This window comes from Arvicanthis niloticus, chromosome 3 (assembly GCF_011762505.2).
Source record: "Arvicanthis niloticus isolate mArvNil1 chromosome 3, mArvNil1.pat.X, whole genome shotgun sequence".
NCBI lineage: Eukaryota > Metazoa > Chordata > Mammalia > Rodentia > Muridae > Arvicanthis > Arvicanthis niloticus.
In genome coordinates this window covers 49,450,647-49,475,380 of record NC_047660.1, presented here as the reverse complement: position 1 = coordinate 49,475,380, position 24,734 = coordinate 49,450,647, and the positions used below count along the sequence as shown (strand labels likewise).

The window sequence follows — 24,734 nt, the reverse complement described above, 5'->3', positions numbered from 1 at the left end:
GTCAGGAAGCAGAACACTACTGAGTCGGACTGCATTAGCTATGGATGAAGCACACGTGGGTTAAAATCCCAGACTCAGATGGTATTGGGCTAAAGGCACCTCCACCTTCCAATTCTGGCCATGGCCTCCCAGCACAGGGGCTGCAAATAACTCATAGGCTTCTGGAAGTACGTAAGTAACCAGCACTGGCCTCATCGCTCCCCACCTAGAGGCTGAAAATAATCCACAGGACTTTTTAAATGTAGAAAACCAACTGGCAATGGCCTCGTTTCTTTTTTGACTGATGGTAAAATAAAAATAGCACCCTCTCTCCTAATGGATGGTACGTTCAGAATCAAACTTGAGAGAGGGAGAAGTTAGTGCACAAGCCAATAAATGCCCAAGTTAGGAGCCCGGGTTCTCACTGGGTGCTGAGTTGTGGCTTCTTAGGCTCCCTTGATAAAACTACACATACCCTTAAGCTCTGGCTTTTCTACTTCATTCACAGGACACACTTTGACAAGATTTGCAGCTTCTGCAGGATGTAGGATGTAAGAGAGGATCTTGTGTGGCACCTGGCAAGTCCTTCTTAACATTTGTTTGCCTATAATCCCCGTGATGATTCTAAAAGGCAGGTGCAGTTATTAATCACACTATGCAGGTGGGAAAATGAAGCCACAGGACACAGGGCTCACGGGATAAAAAAATCTCCCTGTAAGAACCAAATCTCCCTGTAAGAACCTCCGTCATTCTAAGCTTTGCCCCATTCAACTGCTGGTCTTTGAGAGTTAAATGGAGCATATCAGAGACAGTGTGTTAACTCAATGAGTGCCGTGGTAGAGGAGGAAGACGCAGCAGGGGATGAGACACATGAAGGGTGTCTCAGACAAAAACCGAGACAGCTGGAATGCAGGGACCGTGCACTCACCCAGCTCGTGAGGGAATTCCTCACAGAGAATGGCCACTGATGTGCTGATGCCTTGGAAGACAGACACAGTGAAGGAGGCACCAATAGCCAGGCCATCGATGAAATTGTGAAGACCATCGCTCAGGGTGATCATCCAGGCCAAGGTACCAATATCAGAATATCGGACCCCTTTGAGCCAGTAGCAAGCACTCTGGGATGCCTGCAGATCCTATGAGAAAGGACATACCAGTGGACTTTATTTTTATTTTTTTGCTTTTGGAGACAGGGTTTCTCTGTGTAGCCCCCTGGAACTCATTCTGTAGACCAGGCTGGCCTCGAACTCAGAAATCTGCCTGCCTCTGCCTCCCAAATGCTGGGATTAAAGGCCTGCGCCACCACAGCCCGGCCAGTGGACTTTAGATTACAGAGTGACTTCAGGTAAGCCTGACTCATGAAGGCCATGGCTTCTTAAAGGCTCCCCTGGGGCACTCATGGCTGCTGACCTGCACAGACATGGAGCCTACGATGACCTTCTCGTCCGTGCCAGGGGCCTTGCCATCCAGCTCACTGTTGCAGTGCTGAGGGATCATGTGATCCAGGTCCCCATTCTGTAGCTTCTCTGTCACACCCTCCTCCTGGTCCTTCTTGGAAGGAAGTGTCTCTGAGGTAAAATGGTTATGTCCATGATGATGCTGGCAGGGAAGGAAAAGTGATCAGTGGTACTGATCAAAACCACCAGCCCGACACAGCGCCCACTTGGAGGAAGCACACCAGGGCTGGGGAAGATCTTATTCCTAAATCCAAGGAAAGCGAGCAAGCCACACACAGGGATGTGGAGAAATCGTTCTAGCCAGTGGCAACACATACAAAGACAAGGACTTTCTAGTAGACAAAGAAGTCTCCTGCCATCACCCAATCCAGTGAGGTGACCTGACCGCTACTCTAAGCACTTTGGTTGCTCCTTTAAGATGGCCACTTCATTCCACTCAAACAGGCCATGACCCCATGCCAGCTACAGGAGGCCTCTTATTGGAGCTACACTAGTCAGGGCTGTTCCTGGATGTTTGCAACCAAACCCCTTTACTGTCCTCTCTAGAGAGAATGCCAGGCTTGCCCTGCAAGCACCGTCACGCGCTGCTACACCTCACTGACCCATGGCAGCACTGGTTTGGTTTTTGAAGTTAAGAGTTTCCCCCTAGATAGTTCATCACTAACAACTGGGTCTCACCTCGTTTTTCTGCTTCAGTAGCATCTTCAGGATCTTTTCTGTGAAAAAGAAAAGGTAGAAACCCCCAAACACCACTGCGGACTTGGAGACATAATTGTCCTGAGGGTTGAAACCGAAAGCCTGTGGGCACAGGAAACAGACTGAGTTGACGCACATAAGCCTTCGGCAGCAGCTCTCATCTGCTTACCACTCTCTCCACTCTGGGAAGGAGGCACTCTGCGTCCGCCCATTCTCTTGCCAGCAAAAACCTAGCCTTCACATTCCCCTGACTCGCCAGCACCAGCCTGGGTACATTTCATATTCTCTTCTGATACAAAAAACAGCCTGTCTTTAGGATTTTCTAATCCTGGAGGTTTGGAGCCAGGACCTTATGTGCGCTAAGCAATCACCCTACCACTAAGCTATGTCTCCAGCCCTTAGGGTCTTATTATATGTATTTTACATTTACTTTATTTTTATTTATGTGTATGTGAATGTGCTTGTGGGTGCCCAAGGAGGCCAGAAGAGGGTGCCAGTTCACGTGAACCTGTAGGCAGCTGTGACCATGTGCATGCTGGGAACCAAACTCTGGTCCTCGGAAAGCGCAGCAAGCATTCTGGACCACATGATAGACAGGAACTACTATGGCCAACTTGGCTGGCTGGCTTTCTTTCTCTCTCTTTCCTTTTTTTTTTTTTTTTTTTTTTTTGACTAGGTCTTATTACATAGACCAAACTGTTCTCAGACTCACAGAGGTCAGCCTGCCTCTACCTCCCAAGCTCTGGGGATTAAAAGCTGGTTTTCTCCTTTTAATGAGGACACTGTCTTAATCTGTTAGTACCTAGCCACACAGGCACTCAGTCAGCAAATTCCACGTTTAAAGAGAGGCCACTTGCATTTATTTTTGCCTCATCCAGTGTCCCTGGGTTGATCTGCCCGTAAACGCAATGGGAAGTGGTTTAGTTATGATTGCTAAAAGGAGAAAATCCATTCCAGTTTCACAGCAAGAATTGCAGCATAGTCCTGACCACAGAATCTTGAAAGGACCACAAACGAAAAAAGCAGGCTCTGTCCCTGCAGGCATCTTGGGGTAGATAAAAGCCAGGCCTAGTTCCATATTCCTGCAGTTTCCAAAGCTCGGGAAGATGAGGTGGGAGGACCCCAGGACTCTGGGGTCAGCCTGCCCAACAAAGATTCCATCTCTTTAGAACATAATAAAAAATATTATTGAAAAGAATGGAGTGGGCGGTATGTTGCTCTGAGTTCTTTCTGGAAACTTCACTTAAGTAAGGAAGGGGAAAAGGTTTATCGATACAGAAGACAGGAGTAGCCAAAGAGCTGTCCTGAGTCTGTCTCCTGGTATATGGTGCCAAGTGTGCAATGACCTGTTTGTGTCATTTCTACAGAAAACAGGCTCGATTCCCAGCACTCGGGAGGCTGAGGCAGGAAGACAGCAAGTCTGAGACCATGAGGTGAGGCTATCTCAAAAAATAAACTCCGGGTCTCTTGGGAACAGGACAGAGACAAAAGCTAACCCTCCTGAAGGAGAACCCCAAATTACTTCAAAGGCAAACATTTCTCTTCCAGTTGTTTAAGGCAGCAGGCTCACGGCCCTCTAGCAGAAAGAGACCTAGGGGGGCAGATGCTAAAGAAGCCCTGGACTCAGACTCAGGTCAGCTCTTCCGGAGAAGAGGTGCACCCTGGAAAAAGTGAAGGGTAAAAGAGCCAGTAGGTGAGGTGGGATTCAAGAGCACAGAACTCATTAGACCTGAGCTTAGGGCAGCGAGTGGCCTTTCATGCAGGTCAGCCTGGGGGGGGGTGGGGTGGTGGTTTGAGGACCATGATTCATTTAACAGACATCACAATTGCTCCACCAAGAACACAAAACAGTAACAGTGTTCTCAGAAGCAAGTGAAATGGGCCTTTGCTCAGGCCTGTCAGACCACCCGCAGTGAGGTGCTCTGTACTCAGGATAATTAGCAGGTCTGCTGAAGCCATCTCACTAAATCACGGGTGGGCCTTCTCCAGAGCTGACTACTCAGGCTTCAAACCACCGGCTCCCTTCTCTTCAGTGGAAGAGCACCCATGTGAAGGTGCCCCAAACGTGCGGCTTCCTTTGGATTCCCTCTGCCCTCACACTCCCTACCAAAGAGGTGGGTTTTTACTGAGAACTGTGGATTTCACAGTGTTTTGTTTCTCTAAACTAAAGCCCTGCATCAAGAGTCAGAGCTACACTAGCTTGCTTGTTTTCTACGCACATGTGTGTGTGTTTTGCCTGCATGTACATATGTGGTACCATGTGTGTGCCTGGTGCCTGCAGAGGCCAGAGGAGGGCATGAGACCATATGTAACTGAGTTAGAGTTTGTAAGCTCCATGTGGGTGCTGAGAATCGAACCAGAGCAGCTTTACAGCTGAGCCATTGTCTCCAGTGCCAAGTTACACTGGCATTTCACTCAGGGTCCCAGCCTTTTGGAGGCACTCATATGCCTTTGAGATTCATCCTATCGCTTATTATCCTACACAAAGAACACAGATGTGAATGGCTGGTCCAGGCTTGGGGTCTGGTTAAAGATGGGATTTCAACCTAGCCCTTAAACCTCACCTAGCTCCTGCCTTGGTCCTAGCTTTCCTTTCCAAACAAAGGAGCTTGGGGGCCAGTCCATGTACATAGGGGCTCCTCCCACTGTGCCTACTGTCCCCTAGCTGACAGGGGTACTCTGGTGAGAGCGCTGCAGCTTGTCATACCTCTGGGATGAGCTGGAAGAGGGCGTTGGAGTAGAGGGTTCCAATCGCCAAGGCTATGAAGTAGAGCAGCAGCCTCTTGTAAAAAGTCTTCTTCATGAAGGGCACCACGCTGGCCCCCATGAGGGAGCAGAGGGAGATGACGGTAACGCAGAGGAAACCGTACCCCCATACTGCCAGCCCACCCAGGTCAGGGAGCAAGGTAACCATCATGGGGGAAAGGAGGTAGAGAGGAGAATCGTGGGTATTAATGAAGGAACCCAAAAAGAAAAACCAGAGACAAGTAGGCGGGGATGGGGGGGGGGGGAAGGGAGAGAGAGAAAAAAAGAAAGAAGGAAGGAGGGAAGGAGGGAGGGAGGGAGGGAGGGAGGGAGGGAGAGAGAGAGAGAGAGAGAGAGAGAGAGAGAGAGAGAAATAGGAAATTTGTTAGTGATTTGGGTCTGATACAATTTCCTTCAATCAGTGCAGGAGGTATGAGGAATCTGAGGTGGTCTTGGAACCCTGTGACTACTGCCCCAGCTCCTGAGGTGGCCTCGCTCATACCTGCCAGCCAGGGTGACTGGCAAACAGGACAGGCTACTGCCTCATCTTACTTACACATGCAGCGCATGCTCAGGCCCAGCACAGACTTTGGACTCAAGGTCGTTTAACAGGACACCAGAGCGAGTAGGAAGGAAAGGTTTGGTGCATCACAGGCTCTACTTGTGCGTATTTAAGCCACATCACAGTGGCCCATGTGACACTGCCCAAGGATCATCTGGTTTGTGCAAGATACAACAAAGTTGTGTCCAGGGCGGTAGGAATGCAGAACAGGCGAGACTGCTGCCTACCAGATTTGGTTTCTGAGCAGCTGTTTCTTATTTGCTTTGAGGGACCCGGTGTAGAGAGCAGAATTCCAAGACCAACTCGTTATAAAAATTAACTTCAAATGCATTTTCCAAAGTGACATACTCTGGGTTGTGAGCACAGCCCTCAGGATGGGCCAGTACAGAACTGCGCCAGGATGACAACCCTTGTGTGACCCAAAGGGTGGGACAGGGACAATGGCAGTAGTCCCAATCAAACAATCAATAAAACATTTCATTTCAAATCCTTAAAAAAAAAAAATTAGTAAATTCAATGGCTGGAGCTGAAAAAATAGCCCAAGGTGAGGCCTCCCTTGGGAAAAACTTTCAAGATCCAGGTGATACTGAAACTGTTAAGGCCTGAACTCAGTTCTTCCCTCAGGACGGAGGAGGACGGGGTGAGACATGACACCTCAGCGAGGAGCTTTCCTCAGTTAGCCTCTTGGTTGAGGATGACCAAAAAGCCAATGACGTGAGTTTTTATAAAAGCTTTCTCAGCATCAAAGTGGTCAACTGGGTGACTACAGGTTATTTCTCCAACACTGCCATGTGCCTGCACTAAATAGTTAGCCAGACTCTCAACTTGGGTCTTATTTTTGCAGCTCCTCGGTGATGACAATTAAAAAACAAAATTACTGAACATTTAAAAACAGTCAGATGAGTGTAGCAGGAAGTCAGGCCTGCCAGGGAAAGATCAGGATGCAAGGTACAAATGAATGAGCTTCTCTTATACTGTGTTGGTTTTTGTTTATTTGGTGGGAACAACCTTATTTGCTAAGTTGCCCAAGCTGTGATCCTCCTGCCTCAGATTTTCAAGTGCTGCAACTGCAGGCATGAGCTGCCACAGCTGCCTTAATTAAAACCAGGATCACACTCTTGAGGCCAGTTCCCCACAGATCCCATGGTAGCCTCCCTCGCTCCCTCCGCCTGGAGTCCACACATGAGCACCCCCAAAATTTCCCTTAAAGGTTAGGTCTTGCCTGGCTCAGAGTCTACAAACGACAACTATGCTTTGGACTCCTATAACTGGAGGCTCTGGAATGGAATCAAAAGAGATCCCCCAAAGGGGCACAAATGTTTAAGAACCTTGCATCTGATGTCACCCGAAGAGGCAGAGGCCAACCTGAGTGAACAAAGGCATGAGAGAAGTTATTGGACCCCCTGATATGAAGAGCCAATTCATCTTTCGAGTGGCAATTGTTGGGGGGTCTTAGAACACAGAGGGAGAATGTCAGGCCGAGGGGGACTGGGCTGGGTCAGCCCAGGAAAAGTGACCGCGCGCCTGTTCTACTGCACCTCTGGGATGAGCTGGAAAAGCGCGTTAGAGAGCAGCGTTCCAATGGACAGGGCGATGAAGTAAGTGAGCACACGGCTGAAAAACGCTTTCTCCGTGCACGGCAGGACCAGGACTCCCAGGAGAGAGGCCAGGTTAATCAGCGAGACACTGAGGAACCCAAAGCCCCACACTGTGGAGGAACAAGAACAGACGAGGGGCCTCCATTACTGAGGGAGTAATGCTGCTGACAGTGATCCAGGCACACAGAGATCTAGCAGCCCCTCAGGAAATGTCTGGTGACTCCATCTCTTATTAGGGAAACCTCAGAAAAACAAGGTCGAGGTTGCTATCTGAGCATCGCACCCTTTAGAGGAAGGAAGAGACTCATGGTGAATGAGTTAGACAGTGCGTGTACGTACTTATTATGATGGAGACACAGGTTAGGTCTGGTAGCCCTTGCTGGCTCTATGGGACTTTAGAAAGGCAATCAAGGACTTACTCAGACAGGGTGAGTGCCCTCTAGCTAGAGGGGAGATACTAAGGGTGGGGGGCTGGAGGGGGCTGGAGGGGGATGGAGGGGAATGAAATAGCCAGAAGAGGTCATAAAAATTGGCACACTTACAATTTAATAAAAACAAAGGGTGAGTTAAAAAAAACATATTCACATGCTGGCCAGGGTCCAGTCCATCCCATGCTCACCAGTCAGCCCACCCAGAGTCTGCTGATGTAGTGTAACAGTCTGGGTAACGCATGTCCATCAATATCCGCCATCGACCACTCCAGTCCATGCTTACCTTCAATGGCGCTTGGCTTCCCCTCCTCTGTCTCTTCATTTTCCTCACTCTTCTGGTTTTCTGAGGTGCATGCCTGGGACTCCAACTGCTGGAGAACGGTGGGGCAGAACTCCTGGAACTCACTCATCCCAATCCGAGATCGCTCGCTGAAGTTGTGGGCGGCAAAGAGGTCTCCAGAGCTAAAGCACTGAAACCAGGAGGGGCACAAGGGTTCTTAGAGTCTGGAACTCCTGCCCTGCCCTGCCCTGCCCTGCCCTGCCCTGCCCTGCCCTGCCCTGCCCTGCCCTGCCCTGCCCTGACTTGACCCTGTAAGGAACTCAACCCTCTGAGAAATAAAGAGAAAACAGATGCAGCCACACTGCAGAGAATCTGGAGGGAGATCTCCAGGGATGAGAGTAAGGGAATCCCCACACTTGAAAGCCTGGTTTGGATCTCAGATCAGCCAAGGCGATCTTAGTGCACAAAACTATAATCTGGTTGTAGAAAAAGGGTTGGGGAACAGATTCCAAGGACCTTAATCTCTGGCTACTTGGGTGTCCAAGGTAGGAAGACTGCAGCTTCATAGAATGCCTGAGCTGCAAAGTAAATTCAAACCTTGCCTGCCCAGCTCAGGGAAACACCCCTGCACCCTCTTTATGCACCCCATCCCCAAGTGAGAAAAATACAGTAAAAAGTGCTGGACACGCAGGGCGGTGGTGGCGCACGCCTTTAATCCCAGCACTTGGGAGGCAGAGGCAGGCAGATTTCTGAGTTCGAGGCCAGCCTGGTCTACAGAGTGAGTTCCAGGACAGCCAGGACTACACAGAGAAACCTTGTCTCGAAAAACCAAAAAAAAAAAAAAAAAAAAAAAAAGAAAAAAGAAAAAAAAAAAGTGCTGGACATAACTCAGGCTGCTGGGTTCTCTAGCGTGCGCCAGGAAGGCCTAGGTCCAGTGCTGCGAGGGGTAGGGTGGCAGTGGAGGACCGGACTCCAATCACGTGACCAGGGTGTAATTTCAGAGAAACACAATTCCATCTGTAAACCTGATAGCAATTTTGGCTGCACTTCACAATAGCCCAGGGAGCTATACTACTAAAATGTAGATTATAGATCCCTGTGCTGGAGTGTGGACCTGAGGTTGTTAGCAGACACAGGCACCTGTGACCTTGGGAAGTCTTGCTTATTATGGGAAATCAAATTGAGAGCTCTCTGTAGGAGCTGCATGCTTGTGTAACATGTGCACATATTCATGAGGACCAGGAGGGTGCCCTGTTCTACTACACTCCCCGCCTCATTCCCTTGAGACAGGATCTCTCATTGTACCTGGAACTAGGCCTGCAGCCAGCAAAACATAGCCCTGGGATAGAGATATGCATGGCTGCCTGGCCTTTTACCTGGGTGCTGTGGATTCAAACGGGTCCTCAAGCTTTCAAAGCAAGGGCTCTTATCTCTGAGACATCTCCCCAGTCCACATTCTCCTCGTTGTGTTTTATTCACATAAACTACAGTCTTTCTCTGAGGGTGGTTTTACCAGAGTCTACCTCTGAGAGTCAGCAGCCCCCTGGGACTGCTGACAATATAGGTTTTTAGATCTGCTGACCCAGAACACTGCCGCAAGCTCTAAGGTCCTTAGGTAAATCCTCTGAACTCAAGCCTGCCACTCATCCACTGCCCAAGTGGCACACTTGGCCTCCCCAGTGATGCTGACACTTGTCACACTTGAGTAGCTCTGCATGCATGCAATGCACGGTGCCTTTCTCTTTCCAGCCCCAGCCTAATCATCCTTCATAGTGTGGCTTCAGCATGCCTCATGCATATAGCCCTCAACTTCCCTCTCTCATAGGAGAACCCCATAACTACAGTGCACCCCACAAAACGAGGTACTTCATTTTCATCCCAGCTAGCTCAGCGCCTCAACTCAACACTGGTATATGGGTCTTCCTCAAGAGCAGCCACTGAGGTCCCTGACCCTGTTTCTCCACTTCCCATGATGCTCAGTCTAAGGGACAAAATAAAATAGAAGGACTCTGCAAGCTGACCACTATTGGACTGCCACAAACAGCCCCAGACTCGAGTAGCTGAGAAGATATGGAAGAACATTTTAGATGAGACTAGAGACTGAACTAACAAAACCCTGAGACTAGAGTCTTGGCCCCTACCCCAGGAACCCCTGTGAAACCAGAAAAACAATTCTTCCTGCATCTGAGGGGATTATGAGGAGCATCTGGCATGGTGTGAGAACAGTAAACTCTACTGGACGTACTGTCCTGAGAGCCATGGCTCACCAGCAGTGACCCAGGTGCACCTGCAAAACTGTCTGGGGACTGAGGACCCTCTTCTTAATCCTTTGTAAGACCACAAAACACCATGAGGGTAATTGGGACGCCTCACTGGAGATGCAGAATGTGCTGGCCCCAATGGAGATGGAAGCCGACTGCCACCAGACTATCTGCCTCCTCTGACCAAGCTGCTGGGCCACTTTGTGTCCATTGGTATTGATGGAGAGGAGCCTTACCGTGGAGAGGTTCCTGTGTTCTTCCTTGGGCTGAGAAACATTATCCCGGCCCACTCCCACATGTAGGTGGTCGAGCAGGGACTTCAGCTGTGTAAGAGTAAGGCTGTCATTCTTTCCATAGCGGCTCATGAGATCTTCAAGGAAGGAGGTGGCACTGAGGGGCGGCAGGCTAGCAGATGAGGCATGAGTCTGGGGGGCAGTTCTCCATATACCAAACAGCACCAATAGGAGGCAGCTAGGGAGAGCTGGGTGCAGCCGCTTCATGGTGACCACGTATACCTAGAACACAAAGCTAGGTGAAGGCAAGGTCTCTATCTCTCCCCCAACACTCAAGTAAATGCCAACTCACCGCCCCCATGCCAAGGGCAAGGGCTCCCCTCCCCTCGGGCTCTGAGTGGATGAGCATCAAGATCTGACTTAAGACTCTGTCTCTACATACTCTACTTGACTTTAGTGGAATCCTCCTTCCAAAGGGGTAAGACAACAAGGAAAAGGACTTGCTGGGCACTGGGGCACATGCCCCCTAACACCTAGGACTTGCTGGGCACTAGGGCACATGCCCCCTAACACCTAGGAGGAAGAGGCAGGAGGATTAGGAATTCAAGGCCAATTTCAGCCACACATCGAGCTTGGGCTATGTAGGGACCTGTTCCACCTAAGTAGGGTTGGTAAGCCTGTGCCAGGAAACATGTAAGAAACCCTACAGAAACTCACTGCGTCAAAACTAATCCTAACACACACACACACACACACACACACACTCCCTCCACCCCCCATGGGAAGAGAGGGGAATCAGTAGGAATGAGACAAGAGGGTACTGGAGAGTGAATGAATAAGATCAGAATACATGATACACACACTCACACACGTCTTAATGAAACCAATACTATGTGTAATGGGTTTTATTATGCTAATAAAAATGCATTATTATTATTTTATGCGTATGTGTGTTTTGGCTGCTCCTATGTCTATGTACCACATGCATTCCTAGGTATTCTCAGCAACCAGAGAACTGAGGTTGTCTGAAACTGGAGTTCTGGACACTTGTGAGGCACTATGTGGGTACTAGGAATCAAACCTGGGTGCTCTGCACCACTGGGCCATCTGTCCAGCCCCTACTAAGAGGCCTTAAAAAGAAGAAAAACAAAAGAAACAATGGGCAGAGGAGGTTGACCTGCACTGGCTGTACAGTTAAGAGGCCCATTCCCATCCAAAGCAGACACAAACAGGTAATTAAAGGCAGCGATGAGGATATGGTTTTAAGCAAAAAGGCCTTACAGAATACTGAAATAACCATGGATTAATAATATCTCAGATTCACCTCAAATCAGTCAAGGTAGGTTAGTCAGGTAGGACATCCAGATAAGATAAAAATAGATTAGGCACATGGATTTCAGAACTGAAACATTTACACCTAGAAAATTAAGTTTAAAAAAAAAAAAAAAAACACTTTTAAAAAAGGCCACAGACAGAAACGTGCTGTGGTCAACTAAATCTTATCAATTTCATGGACTGTTGTGCAGATGTAAGAGAAAGGTGTGGCTATAATGTCCAATTTGGAAACAGGATTATATAACACAGTTAAGAACTGAGAAGACAAAGAAGAATGAGAGCTAGCTTTGATTTTCCTGCCACACTCTCACTCGCTTCTCTTAGTACAATTATAACCTAATTAGTGACACCAGCAGGCACAAGGAGGCGCTCCAGCACCAGAGGCCTCAGCACACACTACTCCACCTGTCCAGAATAACACAGCATCCCCATGGCCAAGAAACAGGCCCTACTGACCCCTGCCTGCTCCCGCTGCTTACAGACAATGTGATCTTGAGTAAGCTACTTAGTGGGAAACATCTCAGGTCGATCCAGGGCAGCCTACCATGGCATAGCCATTAGCATCAAACACAGGGCTTCAACTTCCACTCCACTGCTTACTAGAGAGAAAGGCACTGGGCAAGTTGGACTGTCTTAACTACATCCATTTTCTCATTTGTAAATTCAATACCCATCTCAGGGGACGGCTGTCAGAATTTAGCAACCAAAGTGATGGGGAGGTCCTAGCTTCTCATTACCTGAATTGAGGTACTCAAAATGAGACTGGTCTGTGCTATATAGTGAGGAAAGGGAGGTGTGGGGGTGCTGGGAAGGAAGGAAAGAAAATGACACTCCCTTGAAAAAAAGGCTAGGGACTACTGCTCAGTCATAGAGTACAAAAGCCCCAGATGTGATCCCTAACACTGGCCTAGGCATGGTGGTACGAGCCTTTAATCCCTTGGGAGGCAGAGATGGATCTCTGTGAGTTTGAGGCCAGCCTAGTCTATATAGTGAGTTCCAGTATAGCTACAGCAGATAGTACTCAAAACAAATATAACAACAACAACAAAGAGATAAGAGAAGAAAAGAAAAAGAAAAGAGAAAAAGGCCTAGAATGAAAAAAGAGAAAAACAAAAGCTAATCAGCCAGAGAACAAAAATCTGAAAATATGGCTATAATCATTCAAAGACGAGATTGCTTTCCAAAGTTTGACTTTCAGCCCAAGCACAAAGCTGTTAACAGACTGTCCTAAGAACCTGTAACTGTCTTTGCATTCAACTAAGGCTCAACTCCTGCACCCTGTCAGCCATATAAGCCACAACACACCAACTTTATGATTCCATATATGGGGCACAAAAGCGGGGGATGAAAAATGTCATTCTTCACTCAGGAGGCAGAAGCAGATGGGTTTCTCTGATTTCAAGGCCAGTCTGGTCTACTTTGCAAATTCCAGGCCAGCTGGGGCTACATAGTAAGACCCTCTTATAAATTAATTAATTAATTTTAGGGCTGCTCTTCAATTGAATATACTTTCAGCTACACAACTGGAAGGACCAGACAGGGCAAAAAGGCAGTCTTCAAAATTGTTATTTTGCAAATCAATACTCTGGAATCATCACCAAGAACCAGATTAATCTATGCTTTGTGGAATGGATCTTGGGCAAAAATTACACTGAAACCCACTGTTCAAAGGAAGTAGTTTCCCTGGCATGGAAGCACCTGCCCATATTCTCAGAACTTGGGAGATGAAAGCAAGATGAGGGGTTAAGGTCCGCCTTGGCTACTCAGTGAGTTCAAGGCTGGGCTACTGTGAGACCCTGTCTCAAAAAAGAAAATAAAGGGAGGGAGGGAGGGCTGGAGGGAGAGAGGAAAGGAGATAGAAAGAGAGAGGGAGGGAGGGACAGAGGGAGGGGAAGGGAGGGAGGGTGATAAGTTGGCTATCCAGCCAGCCAATTGCAAGCTGTCTGTTTACCTCAATGAGAATGATGGATGACTAAGGGGCAGAGGTCTAAGTATATTTAGTTAAGGAGAGATGCTGAGTGTCAGTCTTTTCCAAAGGCAGATCTTGCATTCTTGCATTCATTCATTCATTCATTCATTCATTGTTCCTGGCATTCATTCATTGTTCCCTTACAAAGAATCTGCGAAAGGTATACACACCTACTTAATAGATAAGGAAGCTGGAATCTGGAGGCCAAGACATGAGATCTCAAGGCAGCTCTCAATGAATTTTTTATGAACTGAAGTCTGGTCTGAATGACATCTAAGTCCTGGCATCCACCATGGGCCCAGCATGAAGACAGAAAACATGTACCCTGGATGCTGTGGAGAACCCCAGAACTAACTCTGTAGGCCTCTGCACAGAGATCTGCCAATTTCTGTCAGCGCCAGTGGGGACTCTATATCCAGGCTAGGGATACCCTGAAGATCTGGGAGGTGGGGCAGCTAAGGGTGCTGTGGCGGCCAGGCTGTCTTACAGGGAATCCTAGAACAAAGCACCATTCCTACATCACATATCCTTCTCAAATTTCCCTTCAGCACCTTCAAAATACTATGAAAAGGAAACAAAAGCCCTTCCCATGGGCACTGTGGCTGATTTTACTTTGGCAGCTCTCCCTGGGTGGGCATTTAGAGGCTGGCAATTATGATGGGTTGGTTCTATGGGGGGCCTAGAGACCTTTGAGCCCTCACATGGCTTTGAGGGCAGCCTCAAACATTAAAAAAAGCCTGGAACATTAGAGAACTGTTCCCTTCTGGCTGTGCCATAACACAAGCCCGGGGCTACCTGTGCTTCTCTAGGAAACGTCTTTCCTCCCACCCTGCCACATGGCTGCCAGCTCCTCTAGAAAACTCTGCTTTGGGCTTTACAAAGATAGGGTGTGGTGGTGGTGGGCTCTGAAGTGCTAGCCAGTCCCTGCTGACAGAAAACCCAGTGAGCAGAGCTTTGTCACCTGGCCCAGCCCTTGAGTTCATCTCACAGAAGAGTAAGGGAGCTGGGGCGGTTAGGAATCCTTGCCCTGGAGGTCTCGGAACTGCTGAGGGCACTACAAACTCAATGACCCTGGTAAGTGTGCAGGACGAGTTCTGCTCCAGCAGAGATTTGTTTTTTGTTTGTTTGTTTGTTTGTTTGTTTGTTTGTTTCTTAACTGTAAGTTATTCTTGGGGGCGGGGGGGGGGGTGTGTTTATAAAAGACCCTTTGAAGTTAGCCAGACACTGTGGCTCATATTTGTAATCTAAGCACTTGGGAGGCAGAGGCAGGATGATTGCTATTGGATCCACACAACTGAGTTCCAGGTCAGCCAGGGCTACACAGGAAGACTCAAGAGAGCACACACGGGCAGGCAGGGCAGGCAGACACTACCCAGCAAACAACCCACAACCCACAAACAAGCAAGCAAATAACAACAAAACTCAAGAGTCCTTGTAAGAAATAAAGAAAGGCAGAGAAAACACACACACAGGTCTTACCAGAGTTCCTCCCTCAGTGGTGTATAGGAGCAACTGTCGTCCTCCCAGGGAGCTGAGCCTGAAGTGCTAGTCAGACAAGGCTCTGGCTCTGGTGTGTGGCTACTCAGTCCAGGCCCTGCCCATTAAGGAGCTGCCAGAGTTACCCCCGCCCCTCGGACCACTGGGCCCAGGGTCAAAAGTAAGTTATTCTAAAGCCTCAGGTCTGTCTCTAAGCACTAGACCCAAGCCTCAGGGGGCAATATGACATTCATCCTGGAATCCTGGAGTACTGTGACTGGCCCCCTGCCATCCTCAGGCTGAGCTGGAATCCTGCTGGCTGTCACCCCCTCATCGGGTCCAGAAGCACCTACCTACAGATGTGGTTCTGCTAGCTCTGTTGGCACACTTTTCTGCAGTGTTTATCCGGCTCCGGTTTTTTTCTCCACCTAACCAAGAGAAAGAAGCAAAGCACTGAGTTTTTTCTTTGAGGTAATGGTAGCTAGGGGGTAACTTGCCATGAGGTCCCGTCAAGAAGCTGATTACCAAGTAGAATAGGAACTTGGACTGGCCTAGCCTACTACTCTCTACCCAGGTTCCTCTGAGCACTGCCATAAAAACAAACAAACAAACAACAGACATACTGGCAGATACACTCACACGGGGTCCAAGACAAACCTGGCCAAGGTAAGAGTGTTTCTGAGGCCACTGAGATGTGTACTTTAAGACCCTTCTCCCTTGTCACATGGAATACTTCCTAGGTGACCAAGCTAAATTTCAACCTCACCTAATCTTCTTTATCTTTGAGGACAGGATGCCTGAAGGGCCAGAACTTCCATTTCAGGAGGGCTAGCTAGAACTGGTTTTAAGATGGCTGCCCCAATTGACCTCTCCTGACAGTCTCTGACTTCACTACAATCCAAGCGGTTGCCTAAGGACACAGAGTCCCAACTGCCTTGACCATGACAAAAAAGAAAGCTGCTCCTCATGCAGCCCCCACCGAGACAACCCAAATGATGAGCTGAGCAAAACTAGGCCATTTCCCACCAAGGCCCCAAGCCCAGCAAGAGACAAACTGCCACCAATTCTTTGTCCTTTCCAATAGAAGGTTATGGGGAAGCTCTGTGTGAGAGATGGGGAGGATAGCTGCGTCTCACTCCAGCAGAAGGACTCTCAACACACCCCACACACACCTACACCCACCCACACCCACGCATCCACTGACCCAGGAGATAACTGCCAGTCCCAGGAGACTCAGTATTCCATTCCCTTCCAATAGAAATGGGAGGTACTCTACAACATAGCAGACTGAACCATGCCAGCACTACAGGAATCATTCACAAAAATCCCAGAACAGGGGACGGAGCCACATCCCTGCTACACCCCCATTCTCCAGACCCAGAGCACAGCTCTGAACACCCTCTGCATGCCTGTGGCAAATGGGCATCAAATCAGCCCACCTGGGGGAAAGAAGGACGCTGTTTTTCTATGTTTGGGGAAAACAGAACATTAATTAGGCAAACACAGGCAAAGCCATGTATACCAGCATCACAGGATCCAAGGAAAATAGTTCTGCTCATGGCCAGAACAGTAGCCCGCCAGAATACAGCACTTGGGAGGCTGAAGCAAGGATGGGAGACATGAGTTCTGGGCCAGCCTAGTCTCAATAATTAAACTCTATCTATAAAACAAACAAAACCAAAAAGAAACAAACCATAAAACAGGGCCTGGGGGGATAACTTGTAGCCGCCCGCGGCCACAAGTCAACTGGATTCACCTGAAAGGGGAGCTGGGAATGAAGGGGGAAGGAGGGCGAGAAGAGTTGAGGCCAAGACAAAGTTCTCTGATCAAGGCCCAAAGCTTTAATGTTCAGCTCTCAATTTAAAGGGGAAGACCCAACCCACAACCCCTCCTGGTTTCAGATGGGTGGGATAATCCATAGTCAGTTCCAGGTCATGGCCAGAGATGTCTCAAGGCAAGCCCAGGGGCAGTTCTGCTGTGTTCTGGGCAGCCAAGGTGGGTAACTCCACCTAGATCCCGTCACTTGACCTTGCTGTGGCAACCAAGGTCTCTCAGGCTTGCTCATGGGGGGAGAGTACAATAACTCAGTCCCCAGTGCCCATGTAGGAGCCAGCTATGGAGGTCAGTACTTGTATTGTCAGCACTGGAAAGATGGAACCAAGAGGATTCCTGGGGCTTGCTGGCCAGCTATGTAAACTCCAGGTTCAGAAGGAAACTCTGCATCAAAGACTAAGGCAAGGAACCATTAAGGAAGAAGCCCAACATTGACCTCTGGGTTCCAAATATACTCCTGCACATGCACATTCACTCACATGTACACACACAGACATGCGTACAAATACACAGGACACACACGTGCAAAATGGAGATAACGAACAACAAAGGAACCGAAAGAGAGGAACCAAACAGCACCACCTAGGCACTAGGAGATTACAGTGGTCAGAGAACCCAGTTCTGTCAGTAACTCAGACCAGAAATGCCATCAAAGGAAGCTTGTAAGTGGGAGGAAAAGCCGGGTCTCCAGTGCCCACAATCATCTGTAACTCCAGTGCCAGAAAATCCAATGCATCCTTCTGGCCCCCACAGGCTCTTACACACACATGGTGCATATAAATTCACACAGATAAATACACAGAAATATAAAATACATCTTTAAGATGGAGGAAGGCACAGTCTTGAAGGTCCCATCTCAGCATACTCTTGACCAGAACTCCGACATTCTGGAGGGAGGGAACTTGGTTAAGGGTCAGTTCTTTCTTTCCTATGGGCTACCATCTTGTGGCATAAGGCTGCAAACCATATCGCTCGCAAGGTTTCCTTGCCAGCGTTGGTTTAATTCTATGTTCTGAGCCTAAGAGTTCTAATCTAAGGTACAAGATTCCAGGTCTTCACATCATTCTTGAGTTTCCATAAACGTCAAAACTGAACTGCCAAAACTACTGTAAGGTTGGTTAGCTGACTCGTTGTAAACTCAGGCCAACTTGAAATTTATGGTCCTCCTGACTTGCCTCAGCCCCCCAAGAGTGGTGTACAGAAGTACACCACCACGCCTGACTAAAACTTTTTACTTGGGAGTTCATCACACTCCTCTCTTCTCCTTTATAGCAACATTTAGCATCAGAAAATGAACAGGAATGGACACACTACTCCGACAGAAAGGCCTGGTGGTACAACCTTTAATCCCAGCACTCGAAAAGTTTTATAAAAAAAACAAGAAGATTAGGAGTTTGAGGCTTGTCTTAACTATACAGTGAGTTTGAGGCCAGTATGGGCACCAGGAGACCCTTTCTGGAGGGAAAAAAAAAAAAAAAAAAAAAAAAAAAAAACATTATTCCTTGTTGAGCCTTGAAGTCCAGGCTTGTAATCCCAACTACTCAGGAGACTGAGGCAGGAGGATTATGAATTCAAGGCAAAGCCTATGGGCCTACAAAGTGTGTTCAAGGTTGATTTGGTCAATTTAGTGAGAGCCTATTTCAAAATTTAAAAAAAAAAAAAAAAAAATCGGGGATAGAATTTAGCAGTAAGTGCTTGCCTAGCAAAAGTGTGAGGTCCTGGGTTCAATTCCTAGAAATTAAAATAAATAAATAAATAAATAAATAAATAAATAAATAAATAAAAGAGTATTATCCCTTGCCAAGATCTCATTAACAAGTAGAGATTCCCAAGCATAAAAGAAATCCCTTTGCCAGGGAATAAAATGACAAATGACTTCACAATGAAATGTAGTTCTCTCTCTCTCTCTCTCTCTCTCTCTCTCTCTCACACACACACACACACACACACACACACAAATAAAGAGAGTTTGGGAGTGGTGCAAATAAGAGTTTGGGGAGCAAGTAAGATAAGACAGCCAGGGTGCTGGCCCACCAGCCTGCTGTGATGACCTTAGTCCCAGAGCATATGTAAAAAGTTGTTTGTTGGGGCTAGAGAGAGAGCTTTAGTTAAGAGCACTTGTTATGCTTATAGAGGACCTGGGGTTCTATTCCCAATACCCACATGATGGCTCACAACCATCTGTAACTCCAGTTCCTGGGGATTTGTGGCATCCTCAGGTCTTCTCTGGTCTCCACGGGCACCTCACACTCATCTGGTACACACCCACACAGGCAAGACACTCAGAAACATAAAATATAAATAAATCTTAAAAAAAATTTTTTTTGGAAAGAAGTTGGTTATAGTGGGGTCCATCTGCAATCCCAGCCTTTGCACATCAAGACAGAGGCTGAGACAGGAGAATCAACTAGCAGCTTGTGGGCCAGAGCACCCAATGTACAGAGCTGAGAGACCCTGCCTCAAAACAAAGTAAAAGGAAAACTCTGCCCTCTGACTGCCGAACATGATCTGTGATACACAGTCATCTACACACAAAAATAGTAAAATTAAAAATTTTTTTAAAAGAGAGAACATTTACAAAGGCAGAAGAAACCATGGCTAGAAGAAATCCTTTTTTAAAAAGTAGACATTCCAATAATGTAATTAGCATAACTGTGGTGTGGGAGAGAGGAGACTAGGACAGTGTGAGAAGGCAAATGTCCTCCTCTGAAATAGAGCAAGAGTCAACAGGCACTGTCTAAAATTAAAACGAGTAATTACAGACGACTCACAAGCACTTACCGTTGCTGGGTAGAGAATTATCTCTTGCAAGGAACATACGTCTTTAACACTTAGTAATTCCCTTTAGTTTACTGCAGTTTCTTTTTCTTCTGTTACAGCTAAAGAATTTCAAACCTTTTCCACCGGAGTATTCACATCTATTTTCTCAATGTCCATTTCTGCCTGATGAGGCCTGGAAGAATCTTTGGAATACTGGAGATGTATATTTTGTTTGCTGCTTGTTTTTTGAATCAGGGTCTCTCTCTACTCGGCCCCTGGCTGTCCTGGAATTCACTCTGTAGACCAGGCTGGTATTCAGCTCACAGAGATTTGACTGCCTCTTCCTCCCAATGCTGGGAGTAAAAGCATGCACCACCATAACCCAGAAAAAGGATAGATATCCTGAGGCCTGGAGTCGACTCGCTTTGTTCTGCTTATCGATTGATCAACCCCAGTTTGTGATGATGTGGGAATACAGCAAGGTTAGGAAAGACAGGCACTCAGCATCACCAACTTCTTCCTCCCTCCCTCCCTTCCTTGAAGAAGTCTACTACAGTCTCATGTAGTCTAAGCTGCCCTCCATTTTATATGTAGCTGAGGCTGACCTTGAACTCTTGATGTTCCTGCCTCTGCCTTATGAGTGCTGAGATTCACCAGTTTATGCAATTCTGGGGATCAAACCTAGAGCCCTGGGCATATGAGGCAAGCACTCTGCCAACTGAGCTACATCCCAGCCCAAACTTTCTTAATTATAGCACAAAACCTAAAACCCATTGAGCATTGGTGGCACACTTAGGAGGCAGAGGTGGGTAAGTGTCTATACGTTTGAAGCCAGCCTAGTATCTACAGAGTAAGTTCCAGGACAGCTAGCTCTACAAAGAGAAACCTTGTCTCAAAAAACTAAAACCAAACCAAACCAAAAGGAAACACCTAGACCCCTACAGAAACAACCACTGACACAGCTGAGCACAAGAGTTCTTCCATAAACATTTCATTATAATATCTTCCATATTTACAGTCAAACTAACAATGATACAGTCACCTGTGTAAGTCTCCGTATCCAAAATTAGAAAGCTAGTAATTATTCTTTTCTCCATCTCCCTTTGTGGAGCTGAGGACCTCATATATGCTAAGCAAATGTTCTACCTACCAATAGGCTACAACCCCAGCCCAATCAGCAGCCTCAAAGCAGGTATTCAGGTAAATACTGCCTCTGGAGTCCAGAGAGCTTCAAGGAGAGCTATGGTGGTGCAGATCTGTGATGGATCCCAGCTACTCAAGTGGCCAGAGGCAGGAGGATCTTCAGTTCAGGCCCTGCTTGGGCTACAGAGTAAGTTCAAAGACAACCTAAACACCATAGTAGGACCCTGTAGTAGGGCACAGTGTAAAGTGGTACATGCCTGTAATTCCAAGCATTTGGGAGGCAGAGGTCGGATCGTCAGGAGTTCAGGCCAGCCTTATATCATACATAGAGGCTAGCTTGGGCTACAAGAGATCCTGTCTCACCTCCACTTCCCCCAAACAGGCTCTGCCTCCCCCAACACACCCCCTAAAAGGCCAAGAATGTAGTTTCTAGGACTGAACCCCCAACCACAAAAAAAGGAAAGGGAAGGGGTGGTGGTTACTGAGGGAGTGCACTCCTGTAATCTCAGCCCTCCTAAAGCTGAGGCCGGAGGATTACTTCAAATTCAAGGGCAGCCTAGGCCACAAAGGGAAATTCTGTTAGAAACTAGCAAAAAGAGATTAACTATTCCACCTCAGTGCCTACCCATTCATTGAATGAGCATGGTCCAGAGGCCATACCCACCCAAAACAAGTTATCCTTGGCCTTCCTTCACTCACAGCTTGAGTACAGCCTTGTTCTAGGCTCCAGGCATTCAAGGGTTGTATTATTCTATCCCCCACCCCACCCACTTTACAGTTTTCCTAGTTCCTGTTCCAGAACCTGAGCCTCAAGCTATTATGGCATGCCAAAGGCCACCCAGGATGGGCAACTTCCAGACAGCACAGGAGGAGGGACAGGGGCCCACTCATTTACCCCAAGAAATCTCAGGTTGATGAAACAGGAAGAATGGAACACCATTAAAAAGGAAAAAAGGTCAATGGTAACCCAGAAGCAGGAAACAGAATCAGAACCAGAAGCCTGGAGCTCACCACACAGATATCTGCTGATCTCCCCCACCATGTGTGTCAGCACAAGGGAAAGGATATTATAAGGCCAAAGACCGGTGATAAGGGCCTCGGCAGCCAGCATAAACTGACCAGGAAGGCTTATATAGCCCCAAGCTGGGCCTGGAATGAGTTTAATGACAGCCAAGCCCAAGGTTGGAACCAGGCAAGTGGGGAGAAATGCATACTTCAGGGCTCAGAGCCTATCAGGAATCTGGGCCAGAACTTCCAAAATGTCTTCAGGCTGGGAAAGACAGGGAAGTGGTCCACGGCAGGCAGCCAGCTCTTCCCACGAAAGCCTGGCTAGAGCTGTCCCTGTTCTCATCTCTCAACATTTCCCAGATTGCAAAAGTGTGGCCTGTTGTCCCTCTAAGTTCACCACTGTTTGCCAGACCAGTGTCCCAGGGGCCTGAGCAATGTGGCGCTCGCTCACACCCGTTGCTTACATCACTGCTTAAGCAAATGTTTCCAGCTTGTCATTCAGAGTCAAATAAAAAAAAAAGCCAGGAGGACTGGTAACTCCACCATAAACGCTTTTTCTCACAGGCATCTCCACTGCATTCTCTTCCAGGAGTCACGTATCACTCTGAGCTCCCCAACTAGTTTGAATACTAAATTTCTTGGTATTCCAACAAGCCTGATTAACTAGATTTTTATTCCTAAAAGGCAAAGAGGGTCCTCTAGTATCCCTTTGTCTGGCACAAAGAAAGCTTGGCACAGTGCTGAACCCATAAGGGGCCACGTGCAAAGAATTTCTGATCAAAGATGAGAAGTTTAACTTCCTATGTTACGAAAGTCTACATAGCCCCACAGACCAACAATTCCTTCTACAGACATTCTACGTCGGCAGCTGTCCCCACAGGCCATGTAAAGCCACCTGGTAGGATCATCTATTGTTCCTTCCTTTAAACTATTCTCTTATTGTAAATTCACACGCAGGCAGACACACATACACACACACACACACACACACACACACCAGCACAAATGTACAAACACATTTGTCTTGTCTCTTATTTCCAGAATGGATTTTGCTATGTAATCCTCAAAGGCCTAGTACTGAACATGTAGGCCAGGCTAGACTTGAACTCACGACAATCCTCCTACTAAGGACTAGGATTATGGGTAGGCACCATCACTCTGGGTACTTCACTTATGTTAAATAAACTAAAAGCTAGCTTATACCTACCAAACCTAAAACCCAGTTCCTGCCCAGCATCTACCGGCTCCCAGAAGAGAAGAAAAATGAATCCACGTGCAACCTCAGCTGTATAGCAAGTCTGGGCTACATGAGATTACCTCAGAAAATAAGAAAGAAAAAGCAACGGCAACCAAAATCTACCTTAGTCCAAGAGTTCATTCATTCAAGAAATGCCACTTCCTGCCAGTTACCAAGAATAATGTAAATCCCCAAGATTCAAACACACCAGGAATCTTCCCTCACAGAACTGGGAGAGTAAGCTCCATACAAGGAACTCACCAGTACAGTGAGGCCAAGACTAATGTGTAGCTCAAGGTTTACCTGGTCAAACGGAGCCAACAGAGATTCCACGCAGGATATTAAGTAGCCTGGAGACACACTGGAGGAGATTGAGAAACAGGCTGAGCTCCCAGGGCCCATTCCAAAGATCCTGTTGCTGAACTATGCTGCAAAGGGTTGCTACTCGGGCATCTGGTAGCTGTGGCATAAAGATATCCCTGTCAGGGAACCATTCCAGCAAAACAGATGTCCTCAGGTCTATCCTGAAGAAGAGAAGGCCCAGCCTCTTCCCACAAAACAGTTGCACATGCAATGAGCCATCTAACTGGCACAGTCTGAGTCACATTGGGAATCTGAGCAGCACAGGATGTCAAGAGTACAGTCTGTTTTCTTGTGCAATGCCTAAGCCCTAACCTAGAGCTTCATGCATGTTAGCACTCTGGCATGAGGACCACAGAGAGACACTCTTGTAGCATGCACTCATAGTACTTATGTGGTACCACAGAGAGAACCAGAGAGTCATTGAGCTGTGGAAAAAGTGAATCAAAGGGCCTCGGAAGACAGATGCTCTCTGGGAGTTAGTACTGAGATGCTGCTGAGAAGTGGAGGAGGGGAGGCTACCAATAAGCTACACTTCTGGGACGTGTGTGTGTGTGTGTGTGTGTGTGTGTGTGTTTATATGTGTATGAATATGTGTGTACCATGTGCACACAGTGCCTGCAGAGGCTAAAAGAGGGCATCTGATGCTGTGGGACTGAAGATACAGATGGGCTGCGAGCCACCGTGTAGGTGCTGTGAATGGGACCCAGGTCCTCTGAAGGAGCGGTTGGTGCTGTTAACACAGAGGCATCTCTCCAGCCCCAGGAATGTATATTTTTGTTTCTCTGAAGAGCATTATACGCAGGACAGAACACTAGGAGTAAGCTACCAATTACATTAACAGACATCAGGGAACAAGTTAACGTGTGCTCCCCACCACAGACAAATGTTGAAAAACAGCACAGAACAATCAACTTGGTGTCAGAGGTGGCCAAGAGAGCTGCTCCCCTAAAGGGAAGTTCAGACCCCCAGAACATGTAAAAATAAGCTGGCGGGGGCGGGGAGGGAGATGGAGCACTCTATAAAGTTGTAGGCATACTTATTAGGAACTAGTGGAGATGGAACATCTACTTGAAGTCCACGTGGCTAAGATACACAAGAGGTCACACAGGGGATAGGATTATAGGCTATAAATACAGGCCTTGAAGGATTCAAGAAAACATATGGTTCAGCTGTGTTGAAAATCAAACCCAGCCTCAAGCATGCTAGACAAGTATGCCGCCATCAAGTTATCCCCTGTACCTATTTCTGTTTGTGTGTTTGCTTGCTTGTTTGTTTGCAGTCTCACGCTATAGTCCAGCTTGGTTTGAAACTCGCTATGTAGCCTAGGCCAACCTAAAACTCCTGGCAATCCTCCTGCCCCAACTACCA

General features: G+C 47.6%; 1 protein-coding gene across 5 annotated transcripts in view; it reads right to left on the bottom strand.

Moving 5' to 3' along the window:
- The window catches only part of Slc39a14 (solute carrier family 39 member 14), a 47,845-nt gene that overhangs the window by 5,022 nt on the left and 18,089 nt on the right, over window positions 1-24,734 (bottom strand). For 2 of the 5 annotated variants that reach the window (XM_076930775.1, XM_076930774.1), the window contains 7 exons: window positions 15,376-15,450; window positions 10,246-10,524; window positions 7,752-7,938; window positions 6,978-7,147; window positions 2,115-2,234; window positions 1,390-1,578; window positions 908-1,115 (listed from right to left, as the gene is read on the bottom strand). In XM_076930775.1, coding sequence (XP_076786890.1) covers window positions 908-1,115; window positions 1,390-1,578; window positions 2,115-2,234; window positions 6,978-7,147; window positions 7,752-7,938; window positions 10,246-10,509 — 1,138 coding nt within the window. In that variant the 5' untranslated portion in view covers window positions 10,510-10,524; window positions 15,376-15,450. Of the gene's footprint in view, window positions 1-907; window positions 1,116-1,389; window positions 1,579-2,114; window positions 2,235-4,839; window positions 5,010-6,977; window positions 7,148-7,751; window positions 7,939-10,245; window positions 10,525-15,375; window positions 15,451-23,306; window positions 23,464-24,734 lie in introns of all 5 variants that reach the window. The other 3 variants (XM_076930776.1, XM_034498204.2, XM_076930777.1) reach the window with 3 other exon arrangements.